At 37.5% G+C, this 26781-nt stretch overlaps 3 protein-coding genes across 10 annotated transcripts; 2 read left to right on the forward strand and 1 right to left on the reverse strand.

Annotated features, from left to right (window-relative positions):
- Positions 1–788: 788 nt before the first annotated feature.
- LOC107591800 (protein phosphatase 1 regulatory subunit 3A-like) lies at positions 789–10001 on the reverse strand. Of its 7 annotated transcripts, XR_001609909.1 has the most exons (6): positions 8813–10001; positions 3864–3904; positions 3665–3753; positions 2690–2818; positions 2354–2380; positions 1081–1132 (listed from the first exon to the last, which is right to left on the reverse strand). XR_001609909.1 is itself a non-coding variant. In XM_016281057.1 (5 exons), exons 1-4 carry the CDS (start codon positions 9649–9651, stop codon positions 2354–2356), a joined length of 996 nt encoding a protein of 331 aa, XP_016136543.1. In that variant the 5' UTR covers positions 9652–10001; the 3' UTR covers positions 1058–1132. The 7 variants fall into 7 exon arrangements, 5 of the variants coding, with proteins under 5 accessions (XP_016136540.1, XP_016136539.1, XP_016136543.1 ...); XM_016281057.1 differs by lacking the exon at positions 2690–2818 and having other exon boundaries at positions 1058–1132; XR_001609910.1 differs by lacking the exon at positions 2354–2380 and having other exon boundaries at positions 1064–1132.
- On the forward strand, positions 9202–21811 carry LOC107591799 (forkhead box protein P3-like). The gene is made up of 13 exons (XM_016281052.1): positions 9202–9279; positions 16704–16864; positions 17086–17160; positions 17275–17356; positions 17434–17590; positions 17690–17797; positions 17884–17971; positions 18188–18256; positions 19159–19312; positions 20792–20868; positions 20949–21050; positions 21322–21443; positions 21693–21811. Exons 2-13 carry the CDS (start codon positions 16706–16708, stop codon positions 21766–21768), a joined length of 1269 nt encoding a protein of 422 aa, XP_016136538.1. The 5' UTR covers positions 9202–9279; positions 16704–16705; the 3' UTR covers positions 21769–21811.
- A 531-nt stretch (positions 21812–22342) lies between these two features.
- On the forward strand, positions 22343–26402 carry LOC107591801 (putative testis-specific Y-encoded-like protein 3). 2 transcript variants are annotated; one of them, XM_016281060.1, is made up of 7 exons: positions 22343–23646; positions 24104–24181; positions 24276–24387; positions 24528–24682; positions 25072–25148; positions 25239–25360; positions 25489–26402. In XM_016281060.1, the coding sequence occupies exons 1-7, from the start codon at positions 22837–22839 to the stop codon at positions 25647–25649; spliced, it is 1515 nt and encodes a 504-aa protein (XP_016136546.1). In that variant the 5' UTR covers positions 22343–22836; the 3' UTR covers positions 25650–26402. The 2 variants fall into 2 exon arrangements, with proteins under 2 accessions (XP_016136546.1, XP_016136545.1); XM_016281059.1 differs by having other exon boundaries at positions 22344–23646; positions 25236–25360.
- Positions 26403–26781: the final 379 nt, after the last annotated feature.

The raw sequence follows: 26781 nt of genomic DNA on the forward strand, positions 1-26781 counted from the left end.
GTTGGTGATGTTTCAGAAATGGTTTGCTCGCTGGATGCTCTGGAATACACATGGAAATAGCTTGGTTATCAAGGTTTGGATCCTCAGGGAGGACTGTTGCGGAAGACGAAACTTGAAAGTCACTATAGCATCTATAAAGACAGCCTTCGTGCTTTCAATGTGGAACTAGGCAAAGCTAGACAGAGACCTTCTTCTCAAACCTTATAAACAGTAACTTAAACAACACTCGCACTCTTTTTGCTACTGTTGAGAGACTGACAAACCCCCCAAGTCGGATTGCCGGTGAAATGCTCTCCGACAGCAAATGCAATGAGTTTGCTTCCTCCTTTTCTGAGAAGATCAATAATATCAGGAAGGCAATTAGCACATCCCCAAGTTATGCAAAGGTCAGACAGATTAGACTGCAATATCAAAAAGAAGATACTATGTCTGCTTTTGAAGAGATTGATAGCAAAATTTTGGAAGAAATAGTACAGCACCTTAAATCGTCAACCTGCTATCTTCACACACTTCCCACATATTTTTTCAAAAGGGTGCTAACTGTTTAGAAGCAGATCTCTTAGAAGGGGCAAACGCCTCACTTCTTTCTGGGACTTTTCCAAACTCCCTGAAAACTGCAGTTGTTAAACCCCTTCTGAAAAAGAGCAATCTTGATAACACCATATTGAGCAACTATAGACCAATATCAAATCTTCCTTCCTTCTCCTTAACATTCTTCATACCATCTTCCTGGATTTGTGGCATGTCTGGAAGCCCAGCCAGTGATGGTTGGCCTAACTCGAAAGGCACTTGCGCTAACATCTCAATGTGAAAATCATTCTTTTGTGGATGAAGGGATTGGTCAGGTTTACTGGAATCCTCAAATTCATCCTTAGCTGTCTCTGGGTACGAGGACTGCAGGAAGGGGAAAGGACAAGGAAGGGCCAACATTATAGAATTGATCTTGTGGCTCAGAGATCTGCTGTGTTGAACGTGACTGGGGGACGGATAGAGTTGACGGCTTAAGTCCAGACTCTTCTGTTTGTGGTAAATTATTGGATGACATCGACTCTAGTGCTGACGTGGACTGAGGACATCCTGCTGTGGAGGAGGTTCTGGTGGACTCTGGAGAACTGGATGAATTCTTGGCAGTCTGCAACAGAGAGGAAAGTAACAACTACAACAACAAAAAAGCTTGGATTCCAAAGAATCAAGAATGTAAACTGTAAACACTTTGTTTTGCATTTATGAAATTGACTTACTAACAAAAAGTGTAAGATGAATGGCACAAATTTGATATTCAATATGCACTGCTGTAATAATTTCTTGATTGCAACTAGTTGGAGAATCAAGAGAAATTGGATTTGCTAATGCATATTATTATTATTGACACCAGCACTGATTATAAGCACAAATTATCTACTGATATTAGTATAAATTTTCTATTAATGTTAAATACATGCTGTTTTTAGACCGTATCGGTTTAATTATCAACACTAATAATTGTAGGTAAAAATAAAAATATATATATTTTTAGGAATAGTAAGATATATATATATATATATATATATATATATATATATATAATTATTTTCACACAAAAAAAAAGTAAATAAGTGAATAAATAAATAGTAACTACCTATAAATAAAATAAATAAAACTACATATAATGCCAAGTGCATTATAAAGTGCAGGAAAGTGATTTGTGTTAGCATGAAGTTTGTGCCAGTTCCCTCTGACTCTTTTCCCAGAAGCCTGTGCCAATGAGGGGAGATAGAAAGATAATTCTAAATGTGATGACAAAATTACACAAGAATTAAAAACAACGATGAGAAAAGTGATGCTGAAAATGTTAGGGGAATGCTGTTTAAAGTTGTGCAGGGAAAATCTCAGGGTAAACATGCTATGATACTGACAATATTTACATAGAAACTACACAGAAATACAATTTCTACTGTTTATTTTATACAACTTTAACAGTTTTGTGAGTTTACTTCAGTTATACAGGTTTTTCCCCCCTCCCAATGTCTCCTTGCCAAAACAGTCTATAGGAAAATAGCCCAAGGATCCCAATAAAACAGCCCAACATCTTGTTAAAAATTCACAGCAGTTTTTGTCTCAGTTGGAAATATCAGGAACTGTCAACATAAAATAAGACTAAACTGACCTGACTAAACTAAAATGTTATGCTTTTATAAACAATATATAGTATAAACTAAGCTTATTGTTTTCTTAAAACTAATGAGCATGAACACGACTAGCTTCTGTATGGTTGATCTAGATATAATATTATGGGTCATGATACAGGATGCATGTTACATGCAACACAGTGAATTGGTGAAATGAACAAGTTAGCAAGTCACATGCACATTACCTAAGTTGATGCGGAAGCTTCAATGAGCTGTTCAGGTAGACAGATGAAAATAATAACAATATCAACAAATACACATCTTGTTTTTAATATTATATATAATGAAGCATAGGTTAAATCATTGTTGGTTATTGAATACAGTGTTTTATTTGACACATTTACATTGTTTGGATAATTTACAAAAAGATGTGATATACTGTCAGCATGATAACTAATTAAAAAAAACTACATCTTTAAATATATTTTAAAATCATGTTTTTATATAGTTTAAAGGCTTAACAGTTCACAATTAAAGGAATGGTTCACCCAAAAATGAAAATACTGTCTTCATTTACTCACCTTCATGTCGGTCCAAACTTGTACGACTTTCTTTCAGTCTCTAAATGTTTTTATCCATTGAATTGAATTCAGTGGTATTGCTCGTTTACCAAACCGTTTGGTTACCAGCATTCTTCAGAATATCTTCTTCTGTGTTCCACAAAAGAAAGAAAGTCATACAGGCTTGGAACAACATCAAATGATAACAGAATTTTCATTTTTGTGTGGTCTATCCCTCTAAAGCCTCTGGTAAAGAAATAATGTGTCTTATCAATTTATTGTAAAGGGTTGACCACAGACCACATACTGAGATGGTGATGCTATTGTTGTAAATACCAGGTTCAGTTACTTTAAACAACTGCAAATCGACACACTGCAAATAGCCACAAGCAAGTGGTTATCTGGACAGTGAGATGTTGGGTGGAAATTTTAACAAGCGAATTGTATTGTGTGAGTATGCAGGTATGATGAAAATCCACATTATAAGATAGTGGCTTTATAATAAAAATCTATATTTAAATAGACAATAGGCAATCAATGAGTTAAAAGTTTAATTTTATATTTTTGAGTTATCTGGCTTGGGTTGCTCTGAAAAACACTACAGCTCTGCATTTGTTGCAATAGTGACAGACAGGAATCCTGGGTATAAGAATAAACTGAAACGGAATGGAATCACTGATTAAAGAGAGCAATCAGAAGACATCATGATCGATAAATAACTATATACTGATACAGACAGTAACAACATACAAAGATTCACTGTTAGAGTGTCTAGACAGAGTGTCTGACACGCAAAAAAACGGAGAAAAAAAGAGTTACTGTTATACCACACATGAAAACCGTCATGGAAATCTGGTAAAGGTTAGAGTAAGGAGGGGAAAACAAACTTTTGTTTAAACTTTTTTTATTGTATGTTCATGATACGCTGTATCTTTTTAGAATACAGCTATCCTAGCTGCACTTAGAAATGGTGATTACAAAGCAAACCTCACTCACCTTGATGTCGATCTCTGGCTGGACTATAACTGGCTGTGCAAAAGACGCTTGATTCTCTGCTGCTTCACACTTAGTGCTGCTCAGATCTGCTGAAAAAAAAATCACAGAGAAATCTGAAACATAAACTACTAACCTGGCAAATGTTTGTTATATTTAATCTGAGATAAATAAGCTGTACATTATGATGCTTAACACATACCATCTCCTTTGTCATTAAAGTCATCAAAACCATTGTCAGCTCTAAAAAGAAGACACACACATACACACCAAAACAATCATTCTTCAGCAGCACACATCAATAAAGAGCATTAATAAATTAAAAGTATAGATATAATCCATATAACTAATTATCATTAATGCAAGACTTTTAGTTGCTCATGACAGAATTTTATATATAAAAGGGATAGTTCACCAAGAATGTTCACCCTCATGTCATTCCAAACCTGAATGACTTTCTTTGGTGGAACACAAAAGATTTTGAGAAATGCAACTTCCATACAAGTAAATCAAAACTTTATGGTTACCAACATTCTTCAATATATCTTCTTTTTAGTTCTGGAGAAAAAAAAAAGTCAAAGGTTTGGAGCGATATGAAGGTGAGAAAATAATGACAGAGTTTTCATTTTTGGGTGAACCATTCCTTTAAAAGTACAAGACAAGTATAGTCCATCGGCCAGATGTATACACGATTGATTCACTAAATGGAAAATAACTGTGACCTCTGTGACATTTGTTACTATGGTAATATCTGACAGCCTCCAGAGCTTGAGATGTTTTTTTTCAGAGTGTGGGTGAAGACTGTCTTAGCCGAGCAGCAACCTTCCAGTCGCTCTCGTGAAACCAACACGGAAGTGACTTAAACTGTAATTCGTCAACTGGCTGCTAGAGGCTGGTCAATCCCATAGACTCCCCATGTTAAAATGCCCAACTTTATAGCAGAAAAAAACATGTTTACAGCCTGGTTCAAAAAAAGGTCAATATAGCTAATTTTGCCCTTCATGACAACTGTGAGGGGGGTGAATTTTTTTATAACTCATCCGTTTAAATTATATTAAGCCTTAAAGTTCTGCATAATTAAGGGCATGGCCACTTGAGTGGCAGGTGGATTGCCGCTGCAGTCACCACCGTCGAGCTAGGTGGGCGTGGTTTCAGCAACCAGCTCCCGCTTCTTTTCCCATTTTCGATTATCTGGGAGTGACATGCGGTGACGCGCTGCCAAGATGGTGACGGCCGGATCCACCCACTTTGAGCTTCAAAAATGCTCTTTCGAAACCTACGGGTGACGTCACGGACACTACGTCCATGTTTTTTTTACAGTCTATGGTCTTAGCCCACACTCACCCTTAAACCGCATGATAAATCCTATGATGGGATAAGGACCTGTCCAAATATTACTGTATGTGTGGGTCAAAGACGTTAAGATGTCCGAATCAAAAGAATTTTACAAAAGTGATTATATGTCCATAGAAAGCACATTAAATTTAAGTAAAGTGTCTACTTTTAAGGTTTAAAATATGTTTTTGGAGAATAAAATGTTAAAATTTGGTTGAAATAATGTTATATTGTCATTCAGTGGAACACGATATTTATGTAAAAATTCAAACAACATGCTTATTCTGACTTGTACATATTAAAATATATATTTATTGTGTTTTAAATGAGTAAAAATTCTTACTGACAAATGGGCAAAACCTAGGATATTGGCAAATTTTAAAAAATTACAACTAGTTAGTATTTGGGGGTGAAAGTAATTAGTCTTTTAAATGTCATAAATTGATTTTTGTTGTAAATATGCCTGACAAGAATGTTACACTGAATGACAATTTAGTGGGTGTCTTCTGTAAATCAGGGAAAAATGTATGATATTTATTTTGTGCTCAGAAAAACACAAACAAAATTGCAATTAAATTAAACAAAACTTTTTAAATTTTTTGGGGGAAAAACAACAACAATTTAAAGCAGTATTACACTTATTGTTTTTTTGCTTAAACCCTTTTTGACCCATGTACATCACGAAAGGTTCTGATGAGCATTATGGACATATGCTCTGGTCATGTGACTCTTTGTACAACCTTTTCCATTTCATTAAGTCGCTACATATTCAGAGTATTTTGTGTGCTAAGCAGTTCGATTGACATCCTGTTCTATGACCTTCTATTCATAGCATGTTTGAGCACTGTAATAGAAACAACACTTGACATTTGAGGAAAGGTTGCGAGCAAGACTTGCGAGTCTAAACTGTAGGTCGAAACCAGTCTTCTGATTTTTATCTCCTGATAATACAGGAGTTCCATGACAATGTTTGTACATAAAAAAAACATTTTCATCTCTACGCCACTCATTCGTTGTTGTTGTTTTTTTCTCAAACTTTCATTGTCGTTGGTGATAAAGTGGAAATAATGGGTAAAAGAATGTCTCCAGGTGTACAGACGGAATCGGCGTAGGTTTGTGTCTACTTTTGTTGGTCTGTTGTGCCTCTTACTGTGCAACCCCTATAGAAAAGGTCAGAGTTAAGGTCTCGGTCGATACACCACAGCTGAAAGTGACACCTGCCTTGTCCTATTTTCATCCTCCTCACACACCCTTGAATGGCTGCCATTCTCAAAAGGGAGTGAGGGGGTGGGGAGAACGTGCAACCCCAAAACTCACACAATACAGATGCTGTATAACAGGCCCTGTAGAATTCAATACAGCTTTGTTATTCCACGGTTCTTCTTCTTTAGCAGCAGGAAATTTAAACATGTGACAATTGGTATTTTATGAATTCCTACACTGCAAAGGCTGCATCTAAATATAACATGAAAAAGTGCATTGCACAGAAGCTGCATATAATCAGCTTTCAATTTCAGTCACAAATGTTACTAATTTTTTTTTAAATATAAAACAATGAATGTAGAAGCATTAAATTATCATCGGAAATCTAGAAGTATAAATTCATCTGGCTTTAATATTTTATATAGTAATATAATAATTATATATAAATTAAATGTAATTCTGTTTATAATTGTAACTGTGTAACAAAAAACACTATATATATATATATATATATATATATATATATATATAGTATGAGCATGCATTTCTTCAGGAGATGCCTAAATGTTTTGTCAAAGCATTTGACTTTCTGCAGACATGTTAATAAGTACAAATTTTGTTTAAGATAACACAGACTTACATTACGTTGCAGGCTTACATTACAAACTTACATTACATTGCGTTGTGAAAAGCCTGTGTCAAGGTCAAGCACACTTCTGAATGGTTGGTGTACATTAGAATAGTAGACATCATAATGGTTTGTGGCATTTTCTCATCAGTTTATATTTATATGTAGGCTAATTCCTGATTGGCAAATATCAGTGGTGGCACATTTGATTAAAACGTTTCTCTGCATAGTCTCTATATTATTTTATAATTACAAATGATACAGCTGAACTGTACAATCTATGCAAAAATGAAAATGCACAAAACTGGAACTGGCTACTGGAAATAAACTTAAAATAATCGTTAAATATGTAAAATACTCATTAAGGGGCATAAGACACATTTTAATCTTAATATAGGAACTCAATATTTGTTGTACAAATGAACTCCGCGATGTAATAAATCGTATGTTTGACAGCAACATACTGTTAATTAATTCAATGTCGTTCTGCCAATAAGTGCATGTGTCACGCAATCTACATTATGCAGCGACACCCAGCGGCAGGTGTCAGTCACTACTGAAGGTGCGACACACACCGCGGCAACTGACACAAGACGCAGTCCATTGACATGTGTCACAGGTTTTAGTGACACATGCCACTGAAAACCGGAAGTGTCACTGAGCATAGTGGCATGTGCCAATGGCATCTGTGCGTCAGATTTCATGTCACTTAAAGGGGTCATATGATGCGATTTAAATTTTTCCTTTCTCTTTGGAGTGTTACAAAAGCATACACGATCTGTAAAGTTGCAAAGACTAAAGTCTCAAATCCAAAGAGATATTCTTTATAAAAGTTCAGAGTTAGCCACACCTACCTAAAACGGCTCGTTCTAACACGCCCCCACATATCTACGTCACTCTGTGGGAAGATTTGCATAACGCCGCCCAAATGTTGTAACTTTTATTCTCGCTGTAGTATTGTTGTTGCCACCGCCATGTTGTGAAGGCGCTGTGTGCTTCGTTGTGAAAACAAAACTACTTTGTTTGGTCTTCCAAAAGAGGACGATATATCCGCTTCGTCATGCCTAGAGCTGATCTGTGCTGGTCGCTGAGGGAATACATCAACTTTCACCATGGACGAAACGGAGTTCAGCCCGGGGTCCGTCACATGTGGTTGCCGCTCATTCGTCAGATCCGCCGGGCGCGATGTTCTCGACCCCGCCACCTCAGCTCACGCTAGCCTGGCCTCCGCTCACTCTATCCCGGCCTCAGCGCACGCTAAGCCGGGGCTTTGGCAGGTCACGTGACCTGTCAGTGGCGGCTCCTGCCAGCCAGTTGAAGATTGAACCCCTACTGCGGGTTTCTCTCTCACAGGTAAGCAGAGCGTGGGAAATGCAAAACCCGGAGCGGAATTCTAGCGGAGTGTTCACAGAACGCTGTTTGTCGGCCTCTCCGCTTCCAATCATATACGGCAGGGTTCCTCAAATCTTACCCTGGAGGTCCAATGCGCTGCAGAGTTTAGCTCCAACCCTGATCAAACTCAGCTACCTGTGATTTTCTAATGATCCTGAAGACATTGATTAGCATGCTCAGGTGTGTTTGATTAGGGTTCGAGTTAAACTCTGCAGGAAAGTGCATCTCGTGGGCCAGATTTGAGGATCCCTGATATACGGTATTCCAGACCAGCTTTTAGTCTGTACGTTGCTTGGCGACATCCAAAGCTAAAATCTTGAATTATATTTCCGTTCGCGTGCAAAAGCCTAACTGAATGAACTCGACTTTTTTTTGTTTGAACGGTAAATTACCCGAAAGTTTACAGAGAATAAAAGCAAACAATTAAGAAATATCACACACGGCAGATTTAATCCTGTTGATATTTTTTTAACTAACGTTTTAGTACGACACTGCTTAATTAACCCGTGCTAAACGGCTAAATCAGACTGCTAGCTAAACAGATTTAAGAACAGAGTTCGACTCGTGTTATAAGTTCACTGACGCCCACTTACCGGTATCTGGGAGGTTTGAGGATTCCTCTCAGCTCTGTTGTGTCCGCTGTGGTGGCCTGGACTGTGTCGTCCTCATATGACTGTAAGAGACTTACCGAGTAATTCCTGCCAGAGTTGTTTGCCCAAAACTCTCCATCTGGCGTCTCATAGCGCACAACAAAATCAATCCGCGCTCCGTTGAACAGGTACGGTGAAGCGAAGGCCAGTGTCACGGAGAACTTGTCCGTTTCGCCTTCGTTGGAGCCCTGGACGTACTCGGCTGGGTAATCAAAGTAATTGATCCAACCATCCATCGTGGACCGGGCATAGACTGATTTGTGAAAAGAAATGTTGAGCACACGAATAAGCACCTCGAATGACAGAGGCTCGTCTGGCACAGATGCCACGCTCTCCACTTCCAGCTTGTTGCTGTGGACAGCGAGCAGGAGCTCCGTTCCGGTGAGCGGCTGGAACTCCGGCCACACACAGTAAGTGGGCTCACGGTAGGCTTTTCGGTACCGCGCCTCCTCTTCCACCCATCTTGAATCGTCCTCGTCATCTGACTCAAACGGGACAAACATTCGGACATCGACCAGCTCGGCTCCCGTACTGTCTGCAAACGACACTCTTCTGTTCGGTAACACCAGGCGAATTCGCATGTACTCGGCGGTTTCATCCGCAATCGAAGAGCCTCGCTTTCTGGGAACAGGAGAAGACCTCGGTATTAGCCTGACGTCTTCCTCCGTTTCTTCCTCATCTTCATCATTACTGTTGTTTTCGAAACGCTCGTCCCTCGCCGTCTTGAAAAGCTCCTCTTGTGAGGGGATAGTTAAGAAATTACCATTATTCCCCTGCGCCATTACGTCTGTTTCTGAGTCTCGTAAACATGAGAGGTGCCGTACTGCGATGGTGCGCGTCAGTCAGATCGAGCTGCTCATAGTGCCAACGGAGACCCGCGAGGGTCTGTCACCTCGTTTCGACCGAACTAGGCCTAAACTATTGACATAAACGAGAGCTGCAGTTTGGAGCTCAAAGTGCACAGACACGAATAAGTGTCTAAATTTAGAAGGAAGCGGCTCGTCCATCGTTCTCCAGAGGTCAGGAGGAAGATGGGCTCTGTTGGTATATCCCTCCCCCTGATCTCTTGTTGGCCGCTCCAAAGCGCACACGCCCCCCACTGCTATTTTAAAGTTTAAAAGACACGCTTATCTGTTTGGTCGCCGTTTGTTGTGAGAAAAAAAAATCACTTAATACTAATTGCGAAGGAAATAAAAAAAGACTATTGCAACAACAAAAAAGGCAAGCAAATATTGCTACTATAATAGAACTGGTCAATCTATTGGTTATTATATTAAGTAGGCTATAATATGTGTGTATATATATATATATGTGTGTGTGTATTGTTTAATATAATAATACAAATTATTATTATTATTATTAGTAGTAGTAGTAATAATAAATCATTCATAATAATGAAGATGAGATGATTATAATCTGAACCCTATTGTGAACATTCTATTATTTTCAGGTCATTTAAAGACATTTTCAGTCAAGAATACAGCAAATGCTTTGTCACTGTCAAGAATGTAAACTAACAAAATAACAGAAAGGTTCAGTTTTCTTTAATACAATTTCTTTATTTAAAAAAACTGATCAGAGTTCACTCATATTTAAACAACCGGTTATGGCCGTTCAGCATGTTATGCAGCTTTAAATAGTTTCGGAAGATTCAGCCCCTCACACATACTCTCCTCCATGATTGGGTGAAATGGGCCTAAGGCCACCTGGGGTAACAGACCCCTGTAACTTTCTTAAACAAAGTTTGATTGGAGCTCTAAGATGCACACCATTTACTAACAGCAGAATCAGTACAGTTTTTTGTTATGATATGCGAAGAATTATGAAATAATAAAAGTGAACCAAGAAAAGCAGTTATGAGGCCTAATTCTTTTATTCATAAATAAATCAAACACAAAAATCCCTGTGCGAACAGCTTGCCTACCTAAATGTGTGTTAAATTAATTTCCGTTAGCATAATCCAGTCAGTGGTGCAAAATGCAGCTGTTTCGAATGAACAATATGTATAGCAGAATGATCATGAAGCTAATGAGATCCAGTAGTGAGAAGCATATTCAATTGTGGACCATTACTGTTTAAAAATATTGATTGGTAAGCTATTTTAACCCCTAGATGGAGCAGTCAGTCTTGCTTAATATAGTGAAATCAATATGTGCAACAGGTGCAGCATCAGTGGTCTGGCTTGATATGTATAGAGGGAGACCGGGGATGATAGTAACCATTTTTCTTTAACCATGAATAACATGAGAGTTTTGGTTCTTGACCGCTCATATTTTAACACAAGATATCTATATCTGTCTGCTACAAATGTTAGTCACGATTATGATGATTATAAAACAGATGAAAAGAGCTGATTTTGAATACAAAGAGATCCATTGTTGCAATCTACTCTAATATCAAAGTAAGTTGTTAAACTAGTTGGGGTCATTTGTAACAATATGACAGAAAAGAATAACAGTAAAAATGGAACCAACATTATACAGTTTGCCTCGTTAACAGCTGAAATGTTTTACAAGGTGTTACCTATATCTAATACACTTGAAAATAAATCCATAGTATAGGTCTGCTGCTTGCATAAAATAGTCAAGACAACTCTTACCTCTGAAACATCTCAGTCTTTTTCCTTACTGTCTAGGGATGCTGAAAAATCAAGAAAATATAAAAAGTAATCAATGGGGATTGGGTTTTTTACAACTCTCCACACTCCTGACAGGTATTGTTGTTGAATGAGGATATGAAATAATTATGATTTGAATACATCCCCATATTTCCCAGCAAATACAAGGCCTATGATTTAAATGGAAAAATCATTGTGCAGACTTGGTTCAAAAATGACTTGCAGGAACAAAGTGGAATATGATATTGTACAAAACACTATGATGTTATGAACTATGTATAGAGACAAATAATAAAACAAAACGTTCAGCCTGGAAGTGGTTAATTTTTTTGTCTCAATGTCATATCACATGGTGTTTAATTTTATTTGTACATATTGGAATCATACTTAATAAATATGACCCCAAACATCATTTGGTTTTTAACATTGAAGAATAATTTTTTTTATATCGATCTGCCTGCTGTTAAGATACATGTTAAAATCTACTCTGTTTTCATATTCAGAAATGTTTTTAAGTTGTTTATAGTCACGTACATGTATCAGAAAAGACTGAAAAAGTCTTGCAAGTCTACATACAGTACATAAGCTTGGGAGTGTCATTATTGAAGAACAGTTTGTTCAAAAACACTCAAATAACCTTTTTCAACCACAGGATGAGGATGTTTTTTCCTGCGTTAAACTAATCGACACACATGCTATGTACCCTGTACATATGTTCAGTCTCCCCCCAGAACCTGAATACAACGTCACAACCCCTGTAAACGGAGTTTCCGAACACGTAATAGGTGATTTTCTTTGCAATCTCATTTTCCGGTCTTCCGGAATGGACTTCACCAGATTTTGATTTGAAAGTTATACATTTATTTAAGACAGAATTATTATTTTTTCCATTTAATCTCAGTCATGAAATCTGACATGAAATATCTAATTTATGAAAATAAGTTTTATCTCTTATGATAAGATGTTTTGAAATGAAACAGAATGAATGAGGGGAAATAGAAATATCTGTCAAAGAAAATGTGCAGAATCTCAATGCTGTCTAGTGGTAAAACAGAACAAGAAATATTTAAGATGAATTTAGGCTTTGGCTCCTCTACACCAGAGAAATAATTTATTTAGAAAACACATAATAGGAAACACAAAATATTGTTTGGCAAATTCAGTCAGCAATACACATACAGTATGAGACCCCTAGTAATAGAAATACCTATAAAATATTTGTGTAGAAGAAACCCTTCATTATAATCACTCAGGAAAAAATTGTATTTTGCTGCAAAGTAGAGTTCCTATAGGAAACGGAAACAACAAAATGCCACATAATTTCTGAAGAAGATGTGGAGACAGTCTAGCAGTTACTACACACTGGTAAATGTACACATGAATACACACGCACACACACCAACACCCAGTGGGGAAACCGTCTGTCTTGCTGAATTTCCACTAAATGTCATGCTAAACATTATAAAAGGGGGGACCCGAACATTTTCCAGAGCATTCAACCTAATAATTGCTCTTCCACTTGCATCAATCTGACACTCGCACAACAGGTGAGTTTTTTAACTTTCCCTCTTTAAACCTGGTTGTATAAATTAGGTATTTGTTTTCAGAAATAAATATGCATTTTTTAAAAGAAAAAGCTTACCCTTTAAATAAACAAAAACATTTTTTATTTAATTTTGTTTTGTTTTTTGCCAGTGTGACAGCAGTATGTGTAAATAAGATTAAGTTTTTATACATTTTTAGATTTCATCATCAAATGTGTGGAATTTTTGGTCAAGTTTTGATACTCTAAATATTCTTTAGTTTTGACACAAGAGTTTTAATCATTGGATGTTTCAAGGCTAGATTGGTTAAAACGATCACATTTCTCAAATCAACCACTGAATTAATTGTGATTCATTTAACACTTAAAATGGCACTGGAATTCCAGATGATGTGGAAATGTACATACTATTTACTCACAGCACTTCTTTACTTTGTAGGTTTTTTTTTTTTTTTACCTCACAAATTAACACAGCTCAGCATAGGAAAAAGACAAGCAACCAAACATTGTGCTTTCCTAAAGTGCAGACGCAAATGAGGTCTGTGTGTCTTATAGACAACTCAGTCTTTGATTTTTCTTTCCTGTGCAGAGGCACTTACAAAGGCCTTTGCTGAGGAGAAGGATTAAGCTAAAGCACACATAGAGTTACGGTGTGGGAGGTAAAGCAACCTTCATCTTCTACAGAGATCCTGCAGTTATGATAGCAATTTCATCATGTGTTAGTTAAACTAATATCTATGAAATCAATTTTCCAACCTAAAAAAGGATCACCCAGACACCAGATGTAAAGGGTAAGTTATAAAACTCTAAAAATACACTTCTTGTGTATATGAGAGCTGTACACGAGGAGAAAATGAGTAGGTGCAAAAACTTCAGAAATAACTTGGTTGACACAAAATTAGTTTTTGATGTCTTTTGAAAGGTCACCTCTTTATTCAGATATTTTAACCAAGAAATTACGTTTTTGTGACAGTCACTCTTAAAAGTAACAGTTCTTCAGTGGTTCTTTGTGGCATGTTAGTTTCAGCAAACAATCCACTTTTTAACAAGAACCAATTTTGGCAGCGGTGGATTCTTGAAGTTAGGTATATTGTTCTTTGAAGCCTGAAATTAGAGATTAGTTCTTAGAGGAAATTGAAACAGTTCTACTTTGACATCTTTCTTGGTTTGAACTGTTATTTTTAAGAATGACAGCATTAGTTATTTAGTTATGATTTGGCATGGTAAGTTTATGTTGGACAGTTTGATCAAAAATGTAAAAGAAAAACTAGATAAAATTCTACAGATGCATTGATATTACTATTCTGAATGATACAATAGGCCAGCATAATTATTTTCATGTTATGTTTGATAACCAATAAATGGCAGATACTTATTCTTTTTGTGTAAGTAAATAATAATAACAATAAAAAAGATAAATCGCTATATATGCATTCACAGGATGCTGGTTAGTCATTTTCACAAGCATGGAAATCTTTTAGGCACTTACCTTGGAACTTACTGTACAATACCAGAGAATACTCAAGAATAACACTTTTTAATGTAATATTTGTTTGAACTTGCATATCTTCAGCAATTCCCACAGATAATGCAGTAGATGCCATGTTAGTTAATTAATCCTGACCTCCAACAATTAAAAGCCACGATGGTGGAACTGGGTGGAGCAGAGTGTCCAACTTATAAACACTATTATTTAACTCTTCAGTTTACAGTACAGTACAGTACATGTCTCAGATATCCTGGTCTTTGATTCATATCATATTGTGTGTTAATACAAATGAGTGGGTACAATGGAAAAAAGTGAGTCAGAATGAAATGTTCTATGTTTGTGGGAGAGAATTTAGGCCAGAATTGTCTTTCTGTTCCGTATCTGTATTATTTTTTTATTATTAATTACAGGTTTCAGGTTTAATTCCACATGAGTGCAAATTGAAAATATTTGATGGGCGTTCGCTGCATTTAGTTGTCTCACAGCTTAGATCTAATGATTATCATTGTGACTATGAATTCCACAGAACATGGAAACTAAAACTGATTTTACTGAATGCTGTAGTGTCATCATTGCAAAATGAAACTGGCTGTCAGTCCAGACTATTCTCATATTTTGAGGGATTTTTCTCAGTGATTGGAACTGAGAGAAGACTGTATTCAGACTGAGAGATGAATAATGAGTTTCATTGCCTTAAATTAACCCAGTCTTATAAATATCATCCTCAGGTTGAACTCTAAGAGGAACAAATTAAAATTCTCACTAGGCATTAGGGCAACAACAACAATGAAAACGAATCCTGCAAATTACTGGAAATTTACACTCTTGCATATTGCAGATCTAAACCTCTGATAAATAGTCTCAATGATTAATGATACAGAGAAGTGTATAAAGTGCAGAAAAAAAGGCCATTAAATGACGTGCTCACGCTACTTTTAAAAACTTTTATCGTTTTCAAGATTTAAAAAAAATGCTTATAGCATATTTTAAAACCTTAGTTACAATTCAGCAGCTGCAAAATAAGGCTCTTCTCCTTCTCATCATGCTAAGTTGCTTGTTTGAAAAACCCCCCAGGTGAAAAATGTTGACATTTATCATACACTGGATGTGGTTAATGTCAAATGTCAGAGAAATAAGCAACACATGACTTCTTAAAGAAGTTCAGAAAACCGCAATGACAATGGGGCTCTAAAATCCAAAGATGAAGTTCTTTTTTCTTTCTCAGAAGTTGTATGTGCAAGATCTTTGCTTTAAGTCCATCTTCGGTTTTAAGAATCAGAATACACTGATGATTCCACATTTTTACACTATTAGACATCAAATATAAGTTATTGCTTTATATCTAAACCTGTCAAAGTAATATAGAGTGGAGGAAATATGAAAATATAAAAATATACTATGGAGTGTCCTTTCAGATTTAATAGCAATCATGTCATTATTTAATCGCTATAAATATTTGAGCATGTACTTCACTTGTAGCAATTGACTTTATCTGAGTTTCTAAGATGGACAGAGCAATTATTTTTACAGAGGAAAAATATGATTATTAATAAGATTAATGTCCATACATTTCAGGTTGATGAATTTATAAGATAAAAATGTGTGAGAGTTACACCAATTCAACTCATTCAGTACTATTTTGTATCTACAATGAACAAATTACTTCAACTCTTATTTACTAGATTTGTCCATCTTATTGTTTATAGTGTAACACTCTCATCTCCAATTTCACAAACACACATTGTTTTTCATGTAAATATTTTGTGGTGAAGTCATATTGTAAAATATGTAATGTCAAATGCATTAATAAAGAGAAAAAATAAAGATGATTTGTTTTAGTTGAAAAAATAGTTTGCTTCACAGAATGGGTAAAAAATGAAATTTAGTTATTTTTTCTTAATATGAAGGGCTCACTTTTCCTCTTGGTCCCTGCTCAAGGGGAAGAATGGTTTGTGTTCAGAAAATACCCGTGCAGTGAAACGAGATGGAAAAAAAACTTCCATTACATTTACCAGTTTTATTCAAATATGTATAGTGATACTATATTTGGAAACAAAGCAAAGGGTGAGTGTATTTACACAGGAAATAGTTTGCGCTAGGGCTGATTCATTTCACTCTCAGTACGCAGTAGTATGTTAAAGTTAATGAACTGTAAGCTCTTTTATGACTTCATATTTCTATATAGGAATGTTTCAAAATGGTGTTGGAACAGACAGAGGTGGAGATAACCGGAGTAGTCACCAAAATCAGTACCAAGAGGAAGACAGCTCTACCTTTTACAGCGTACAGATGAAGGCCAGGGGAATCAGTTCATCTCTGATCTCCGCTAAACCCATGGCTAGCAAGGTAACAGACTAGAAACTGCCATACTTCTGTATTACTGCACAAAACAATAGACATTAAATGAACATTAATAATGTTAATTTGAGTTATTCCTAAAATCACCTAAAAAAAAAAAAACACTTTAGCAATTCCCAGCTCAAGTAGCACATTATACTGAAAGAAAGAGTCCTGTAACACAAACAAACCTTAAAATTTTTTTTTTTTTTGCAATTGTGATTTCAAAGGTATCTGTTGACTTGGACAGTGATTTCAGAGATTCTGGCTCATCTCATATTGAAAATTCCACTCTAAAACAGCAGGTACAGTTTAATTAGAAAAGGTTTCACTTCCATTGCAACACCTTGCTTAAAAAAATAAAGGGTTAAAAAGATTAGAATAAACTTGCATGATCACTTTGAGTTGTCTATATCCAGAGTGCCAGTGAAAATACAAGCAAATATTTTCGACAGGACAGACCATCAGTACTACGCAAAGGCAACCAGCCATTCCCACAAGGTACTGGTACTGTAGAATTTATCAAAACAAATGAAATCTTTTATATCTGAAACTAAACTTTTCATAATGCTCCACAGCATTTGGTGTTCATGACTGGGTTGTGGACACTGTGTGTAAGACAGAACCTGGCACTGACCTGTCAGACCCTGTGCCACTTTACAACAGCCAGTCTGAAAGCAGACTCGGTGCCTCTATGTCAAGCCCTCAACCTGGCAGCACAGAGCATACTGGGAAGTGAGTATCTGGTTTGAGAAAATAAACACACAAACAAATAAATAATGCCCATATGGTCTCAGTTTTTGTGCTAAATGAAGCATTTATTATCATCTCTAGACATGCATATAGTGTTCCAGGTGGCTTTCTGTGTGTTAAAGGACAATGCAGATGGCCTGGGTGCTCAAAGAGCAGAGAAGTGTTCAAAGAATATGGACATTTCTTAAAGTGAGACAGTTATGGAATTGACAATATAATTTACTAAATAATTTGAACAATACCTGACATATGTATGTCTTTATGTATGTATCTAGACACCTTTCTACTGACCATGCTCCTGGGGACAGAAGTATAGCCCAGCTGAGGATGCAGAAAGACGAAGTACAATACATGCAGAATCAGGTATGTAACCTCAGTGCACAAAAACAATGCTTTGCTCTACAGTAATATATTAGGCCAGTTTATGTGGGAAATATAGAACCAATTTATCATGTATCACAGGAGCTAATGATACATAAATGCAGAGTGGCAGTCAGGAGGTTTTAATGAGAACTGGATTATAAATGGATGCCTGTTTATGACCTTGCATTATATTTACTGTGTGAATGTTACTGTTAGTTGACTGCAGAGAGACAGAAACTGCAGGCTATGCAGCTACACCTGTTTGATGTCAAATCTACCTCTGAGGTAAAATCTGTTTGCAGTGCAAAGCACAGTGTGTGTGTGTGTGTGTGTGTGTGTGTGTGTGTATGTGTGTGTGTAATATAATACAGTGTACATATAAATTATATGGTCGATTTATTTGATAAATAATTTATAATATTTGAAAATATTTAAATATTATATTTAAATGTAATAAATAATGCAATTAAAATTAATTAATATTTAGTTAAATACAAAATTCAGGCCATATGACTAAAGCGGTCTAATATATGCTTAAGAATGTAATTAGCAGCCAGGTGGAGAGTTACAGGGCAATTGCTATTTTAAGATGTGTAGTAAGGTCTATCATGTATAAGTGGAAAACTTTCAATACAATTGCAAATCTTCCCAGCAAGGTCACTTATTAAGGTAAGAATATGTAATGCTCAGAAAAAAGCTACATCAGTTGATCTGCACAATTAAACAAACAAATATAATGCTATTGAAAAGGAGTCAGGAAAAAATGGTAGGTTTTGAAAGTATGCACCAAATATTGTCTCCACAAACATCTCCTACCAGTCAACCATACTGATGAAGGGACTATAATCTTGATTTGTAATTGGTTTATGGCTTTGTCTTCACACCAGTTTATTCTCGAGACAAATGCAAGGCCATCTGTCTGCCAGCTAAAGCTGACCTGAAATTAGGTCATGTCAGACAACGATGATCTTCAGCCAGTGTACAACAGTGAAAAAGGGAGCATTAGAAAAGCCAAGACAAAACCCTGTGTGAATTAATCGAATTGTTCCATAATGACAGTGGGATCTGTTTATGTTCTGTTTGTCACTTGAGGTTAAATTTGACCTACTTCAAGGGCTTGATGAAGGCCAGATGATGTTTTATGCCCAAAGTTATACATTGATATAATTTTCTCCTTTTGATCTCAGGATGGTAATGGTGTGGAGAACCCGGGACATCTGCCAGGACTCCTGCAACCTGCAGCATTTCAGAACACAAATGGTGTTTATGACAGTGAAAGAGCAGCAGCTGAAGCGTTAACACAAGGATTCTGGCAGATCTCTACCTCACAAGTTATACCAGGTAATCTAGCACAAAAACATCCCAAAAACATTGGTTACTATTAAACTTATACGATACAAAAACACTGATTCTAAAACTGAACATATGTATGTTAAAGGGGTCATATGATGTGATTTCAATTTTTCCTTTCTCTTTGGAGTGTTACAAGCTCTTGGTGCATAAAGAAAATCTGTAAAGTTGCAAAGACTAAAGTCTCAAATCCAAAGAGATATTCTTTGTAAAAGTTCAGAGTCAGCCACACCTACCTAAAACGGCTTGTTCTAATACGCCCCCACATGTCTACGTCACGACGTTGGAAGATTTGCATAACGCCGCCCAAATGTTCACTCACAGAAAGAAGGTGTAACTTTTATTCTCGCTGTAGTATTGTTGTTGCTGCCGCCATGTCGTGAAGGCGCTGTGTGTTTCGTTGTGAAAGCGTTACTACTTTGGTTGGCCTTCAAAAAGAGGACGATATTCACTTCGTCATGCCTGGAGCTGATCTGTGTGGGTCGTCACATGTGGTTGCCGCAAGCACGCCGGAAAACTCCTTCGTCGAATCCGCCGGCTGCACCGTTCTCAAGCCCACAGGCCGTCACTCACTCAAGCCGGCCTCCGTTCACTCTAGCCCCGCTGGCCTCTGCTCACTCTAGGCCGCCGCCGCTCACTCTAGACCGCCGTGTGTGACACTGTGTTTCGTTGTGAAAGCGAAACTTTGTTTGGCCTTCCAAAAGAGAACACGACTAGAAATCAGTGGTTAAGTTATATTTACAACACTGTTCCAGAACACTTCAACCCAAATATTCAAATGTGTCCAGCGCATTTTATGGAGGACTGTTCTGAATCACAGACTGTTCTTTAAAAAAAAAAAAAAATTATATTTAAAGAATATGCCACTGACGATTCAAACGTGAGTTTTGAGCAGTGTAGAGTTGCACTTGTTTGTCATTTCTCCGATCACAAATGCAGACATGGGTTTTATGTTTAGGAGGCGCGATGCAACGCGTAAAAATACAGTATAAGTCATTATAATCGGTAATTATGTCCCTACTGGATGCAACAAATGCCTCGTTTATAATGGGTTTTAATGTTTTTGTCTCATCGCTCCGGCCGGACAGGGCATCACAATATGGTAAGAGGGCGTAACATTTCCGTCACACGCTTGAGGTATTCGGCCAATCACAACGCACTGGATAGCTGGCCAATCACAGCACACCTCGCTTTTCAGACCGATGAGATTTGTAAAAAATCAACGCATTTCAGAAAGGCGGGGCATAGAGAAGAATCCATAATGTACAGTATGTGGAAAATAATGTGTTTTTTTAACCTTAAACCGCATAAACACATTTGATTACACCAAATACACAAAATAATGTTCTTTTTAGCAGCATCATATGACCACTTTAAATGTAAGATTACCAGTCATTCATATTTCATCTCCACATACAACACAACAGTATATGATGTAATTATTTTCTTAATTTTTTTTTCTGGCGATAGGGATTATCCCCAGTTTTGAGTATTATAAGTTCACAAACATTAGGCCACCTTTCACCTATGCCTCCATGATACGATGGGTAAGTACTGCTGAGTTAAACATCCTGTATATTACCTTTTAATTTCCTGTCAGTCACACAAAAGCTGTCTTTTATGTTAGGCGATCCTGGAGTCCCCTGAGAAGCAGCTTACTCTGAATGAAATCTATCATTGGTTTACCCGCATGTTTTTCTACTTTCGTCACAACACTGCCACATGGAAGGTATAAGATGCAGTATTTGTACTGTAAACCTATTATATTTGTCATTCCATGACTCACTGCACACAAGCTAATCCTGAAAGCCACAGCCTCCGGTTTATATACCAGAAAACTTTCACAACTTATATGTTAATGATAGAAAGTGATGACCTGGCTGTGAAATTACAGTGGTTTTATGTTAAGGAAGACTACGTGAATCTTATTCCTAATAGGTACAACCTATTAGATGTAACATGATTTAACAAGTAACTAACGTATCTTTGCCTGTGCGTAGAACGCTGTTCGGCATAACCTCAGTCTTCATAAGTGCTTTGTGCGCGTTGAAGGCAGGAAAGGTTCTGTTTGGACTGTGGATGAAGAGGAATTTCTAAGAAGAAAAGGACCAAAGTTTCACAGGTAAACAGTCTTTGCTTCTTCATAGGGGCGACAGTAACACTGTACTTTACTACTGCATGTCACACTGCTGGTTGATAGTTGGTTATATGTACAAGTATGTACAAATAAAAGAAGTTAAAGTTGGTTTTAAGATGGTTGAGTAGTGAAGATTAAAAAAACTACTTGGGATGGATCTAATAAAGTGTATTGTTGGAAGTGGGAGGTTCATAAGACATTGATCTATTGCAGTTGCACCACTTTTTCCTCCAGGGACCAGGATATGGGCTGGATGACACCTTTTCACCTGTTTCCTGTGACTCCACAAAGTGAAACTTATCAGAAGTAAGGCTCAAATGGACTCTCATTAAGAGATTGCAACAGCATTTCAACCACTAACATTAAAAAAACTTTTTTGTAAGAATGATAAATGATTGTTTAAAATGGTTGTTTTTAAATGTATAGCTAGCAGTCTATTTTAGACCTAATTATGTTTTTTATTTGTTAAAAAAAGCATAAGGAATCAATATGAAGTTTACATAATCCAAAAATAAAGTTAAGAACTGGGTGTTCAGCAAACTTTTCATTATCCTTCTTACATTTAAATGTACCGATTAAAAAGTACATCAATATTTATAATGCCTACAAATGTACATCAATAATAATGTTGATATTAATGGCATCCTATGTAAATACATTTAATATGGTGCTTAATTTAATATTGATAACTATGCTGTTAAACAATAACTGTACATTTAATGTCTTAAAATATCATATATCCAAATAAATGTCCAAATTGCAAAGCAATCCAGTACTGTAAGACTGTTCTTCTGGTACAATATACACTACGCAACGTCAAGTTCTGCTTCTTATAATCTAAAATATAATACAAAACAGTCCCAGTCAGAAATATTTCACGGTGCGTAAATGCAACGCAATGGTGATGTACTCCGTGAAATGGCTCGTCATCAACTGCAGTACCACGTCTACGATTGGCCGAGAGATTTTTGCGCGGTGCATTTCAGCCAATCAGAGCTTTATTTTTGCGCTCGTATGTAAAGCCTCTGATAAATGGCGAACGGAAGGGCAAACTGTAAACAAATACAAAAGAACGGGACATTTTTAGGCGAATTGTGACTTTTAAGGGAAAAGTAACTCAATATTACGAATACTGTGTCTAAATACAAACGGAAAAATTCGATATGCGACCGTGAGCGAGAATTTAAACTAGCCTCATTGTGCGTTAGGAAGCTAACGTTACCTAGGCCTGCTGACATTTGCGCAGACTTGAAATTTGGCAGTGCTGTAATGCGAACGCGGGCTCTGGAAAGAGACCCGCACAGTTAACACCATTATAATTTAAAATCCGTTTTAAGCTCATCATATACGTCTGACAAAGTTACAACCAGTCAGTATCATGAGTACAAACTCGGACAACAGTCAGCCGTCCGAAACTAACCAGACGAAAAGAAGTGCAAGTCCAAGTGGAGAATCTGAGTCCACGCTGCCCAAGCAGGCGAAAGTAAGGGATGAGGAACCAAGGAATGACTCTCATCAAGATGCAGGACCTGAAAAAGGTGGCAATGATGAGCCAAAACCTGCATCTGCCGCGCAGGAGAGCACAGGCCAGGCTGGTGGAGATGAGAGCGGGCGCCAGCCGTCAGATTCCGCTGCTATCGCCGCAGCAGAAGCGCTTGCCAGTCTGACCCGTGGAGACCTGGACGAAGACCGTAAAGAAATGGCCTGTTCGTCCAAAAAAGCGAGTCGAGAGAAATCTAGGGAGAAGTCTAATCGTCCCGGTTGCTCTCAGAGCGAGAGAAGGACGGAGGCAGCCGCTGCTGACAGCTCCTCATCCCTGCTGCTCTGCGAGGACAGAGAAGATCCAGAGCAGGCATCGTTTATGGATGATGATGATGATGAAGAAGAAGAAGAAGAGGAGGATGACGACTCCCTTCCTGGCTCTTCCTCCACGGCTAGCTCGTCTGTCGCCTCTGATAATGAGGATAACGAGGACGGTGAGTGTGCCATAGTGTCGGTGAAGATGGCCCCGGAGGTGCGGCAGTCCGTGGCGCTGCTCGCACAGGTGCAGATGCGGCTGGATGCGCTGGAGAAAAAAGGTGCGCGTCTGCATCAACGCCTGGAGTTGAGACTGAGCCGCCAGCGACGCCCTCACCTGGACCAGCGCAGCGCCATCACTCAAGCCATCCCAGGCTTCTGGGTCACTGCTGTATCCTTTAAAACTGTGCATGACGTTCAGGTGGACAACTTAAGTATCAAGGCCTTTTGAAGTTGAGTTTTTATATATATATAACGCACACCAATTTAAATTTAATTGGTCAAAAGGTGTGGGCATCCGATTAGATTTTTAGGTGGATGTTATGAGGTGCATTCTTTACAATGCCTGAAGATATTAACTGTCACCTTGAGGGTGTCACAACCGGGGGAAAAGGGGGACAGAGTGCATGGGGCCCAGAGGCTGAGAGGGGCCCACCACAATGTCCTTTGGAATTTTGAGGGGGCCCTATAGCAAATTCTGTGTAATGGGCCCAGAATCCCTAGCAACTTAACTGATCATGCTTGAAACTGTTCATTTCCATTTGTGTCAAATGTATTTTAACCAAATGATTGTGGATTCCAGATCTTTGTCTTTATTTACGTTATGTGCTTAACTTAAAGCCAATCAGCTTCTGAATCACCCACTTCTATCAGCGCAAATCGACGAGACTGATGAAGATGCTCTAAGCTACATGACTAATTTAGAGGTAATACATTTTTTCAGTTTTTTTTTTTTTCTTTTTCCTGTTTTCAAATCTTGCAAATTATCTATATTTGTTTAATATGCTCAACATTCAACAGATTGAGTCTTTCAAGAACAACAAACTTGGATACCGCATCTGCTTCCATTTCCGGCGAAATCCCTTTTTTCAAAACAAAATGATAGTGAAAGAACTTCATCTTGGTATGGGAGGTGAGCTGACCACTATCACGGTCACCTTCTTTTCAGGAATGTGAAACGGATTACTCTGAGACACATTTATTTATTCTGAGTTTTAATTTTTTGAAAAGAGTAATCATGCTTTATCTGCATGTGCTTTCCTTTTTGCGCAGGCTCTCCGGTGTCGTTCTCAAACCCGATTTTGTGGCACAGAGGGCAGAATCTGGTCGGTAGTGGAGAACCACGTCGAACATCACAGGGAGTCTACCAGAGCTTCTTCCATTGGTTCAGTGACCACAGCAATCCAGGAAGGGATGACATCGCACAGGTACATCTCTCATGATGTTAGGTGCAGGAAAAAGAGCTGTATGAACAGGCCAAATCAAAATCCTTAAACACCGGAAAGGGTGATGTTATTCCTTTTTGCGCAGGCTCTCCGGTGTCGTTCTCAAACCCGATTTTGTGGCACAGAGGGCAGAATCTGGTCGGTAGTGGAGAACCACGTCGAACATCACAGGGAGTCTACCAGAGCTTCTTCCATTGGTTCAGTGACCACAGCAATCCAGGAAGGGATGACATCGCACAGGTACATCTCTCATGATGTTAGGTGCAGGAAAAAGAGCTGTATGAAAAAAGAAAAAAGAGCTGGCCAAATCAAAATCCTTAAACACCGGAAAGGGTGATGTTAAAAAAATTTACTCATTCCTTTGGCTCTAGATCCTGAAGGATGACCTGTACAGAAATCCTTTGCGGTACTACCTGACTCCACTCTGGGAGCCACGAGAGAATGGCAGGTAATCTCTAGCCAGAAACATCCAGATTTTTCAAAGTGTATGCTTTGCTTTTTTTATTTATTTTTTTGACAAATTTCCATTGTCCAGCAGCGCTCCCAAACGTCAGGGCAGCAATAATGGAGACGAGTGTGTGATCATCTCCGATTCAGATGAAGATGAGGAGAAGAGCCTAAACTTGGGGCAGGAGGATGAAGATGATGACCAAGTTGGAGGTGAGGTTTTCCTTTTCACAATCATGTCAGTGTTTAATATATAGTGTTTTACAATAAGTCTGTCAAAGCTATTAAAAACACAGTGGATTTTATTACTAAATCATCATGACTGATCTTTTTTCTCTTAGGCTCAGAAGAGAATGACCGAGATGAGGGGGAATCCTCCTATGAGGAGAGAGAGGAAGTGGATGTTGAAGAAGTAGAAGAGTCACGTGACTCCGGTGGCTGTGGGGTCAGAGAGCAAGGACAGGAAGAGGAAGATATTGATATAGATGAAGAGAAGAGTTAGGACATGGGGTTGTCGCCGTTTCTTTTTATGCAGAATAGCATCATTAGATTTTTCTATGATCTCTTTTAATGATATTGTTTTCTGCATAAATTAAGAGTCCGTTTCAAATAAGTGGTTAATGATGCTTATTGATCAGGGTTTAACTATGTATTCATTGTAGATGGTACTTTCTATACATCAAAGATTATGAATATTCAAATTCAGTGTGTGCACTCCAAAAACATCTGGTTTCCTTAAGGTGTCATCCTATTTTACACTTATAACTTTGCATTAACAGATTTCAGAGGGCTACTGATACCCGTAAGACACCTCTTTTATCTCACAGTGGACTGTTTAAAGTTTAGGATTATAGACTGCACTTAGTTTAGTTTTGTTCTTTGGCCAGTTTAGAGGGCTTTTTTATGTATGACAGTATACAGTAGCATTGTCCATCACTCACAATCATGACCATTTATAAACACCATACTTTACGGGCCTAATCATGTTTTTCAGTCATTGCTGTAATATTTTTGGGTAATTGTTGTTTGTTAATTTTTTTTTCATCCTCATCTACAGAATTCTGACATCATGAAGCAATTGGTTTTCTTGCCTTGTTATTGTTCATTAACTTTACCACCACATTTTGGTTATAAGGAAAAAGGTCAAACATTCTGAAATGCACTTCATTATTAACCAAAACTGGATAACTCAGGGATGTTTACTCTTTTATCCTCCTTATACTTTAGATGGGTTTCCCATCATCAGCTTCATTTATTCAGTTCTGTGTCATTAATACATAACATCTTTTGTTTATTGATGAGCATTGAAGTAATTGTAGTTTATTTCTCTTTGTTTACATAAGCAGATACAATCCCGACACTTGGTAGCTCTTGCTATGATGATCATGTGATCCTTAAAACTACTTTTGTCATGTCTAAGAATCGAGTTGGATATCTACACACTGTCAACACATGCACATTACCATTTATTCACTGCAATGATTAACAATTGTAATGTTATGTAAATGAGCAAAATAGTGGCAAGGCCATCTTGTGGTGTTTTTTTTGTTTTTGTTTGTTTTTTTCCTTTTGACAGCATGATGTGTGCACTCAATACTCAGATTTTTGTGTCCAGTTAAATGCTTTGATAATAT

Source organism: Sinocyclocheilus grahami, unplaced genomic scaffold (genome assembly GCF_001515645.1).
Source record: "Sinocyclocheilus grahami isolate Dianchi unplaced genomic scaffold, SAMN03320097.WGS_v1.1 scaffold146.1, whole genome shotgun sequence".
Classification (NCBI taxonomy): Eukaryota; Metazoa; Chordata; class Actinopteri; order Cypriniformes; family Cyprinidae; genus Sinocyclocheilus; species Sinocyclocheilus grahami.

What these genes read in the sequence shown, in the direction of transcription:
- LOC107591800 (XM_016281053.1), bottom strand. Translation starts at nt 9,651, where the DNA reads ATGGCGCAGGGGAATAATGGTAATTTCTTAACTATCCCCTCACAAGAG. An exon ending in CTCAAACCTCCCAGATACCG is followed by an intron (nt 3,905 to 8,812) that starts GTAAGTGGGCGT and finishes TCTTCTTTTTAG; the next exon opens with AGCTGACAATGGTTTTGATG. An exon ending in AGCCAGAGATCGACATCAAG is followed by an intron (nt 1,133 to 3,664) that starts GTGAGTGAGGTT and finishes TCTCTGTTGCAG; the next exon opens with ACTGCCAAGAATTCATCCAG.
- LOC107591799 (XM_016281052.1), top strand. Translation starts at nt 16,706, where the DNA reads ATGTTTCAAAATGGTGTTGGAACAGACAGAGGTGGAGATAACCGGAGT. An exon ending in CTAAACCCATGGCTAGCAAG is followed by an intron (nt 16,865 to 17,085) that starts GTAACAGACTAG and finishes GTGATTTCAAAG; the next exon opens with GTATCTGTTGACTTGGACAG. An exon ending in GAATATGGACATTTCTTAAA is followed by an intron (nt 17,798 to 17,883) that starts GTGAGACAGTTA and finishes GTATGTATCTAG; the next exon opens with ACACCTTTCTACTGACCATG.
- LOC107591801 (XM_016281059.1), top strand. Translation starts at nt 22,837, where the DNA reads ATGAGTACAAACTCGGACAACAGTCAGCCGTCCGAAACTAACCAGACG. An exon ending in GAAGGGATGACATCGCACAG is followed by an intron (nt 24,683 to 25,071) that starts GTACATCTCTCA and finishes CTTTGGCTCTAG; the next exon opens with ATCCTGAAGGATGACCTGTA. An exon ending in GAGCCACGAGAGAATGGCAG is followed by an intron (nt 25,149 to 25,235) that starts GTAATCTCTAGC and finishes TCCATTGTCCAG; the next exon opens with CAGCGCTCCCAAACGTCAGG.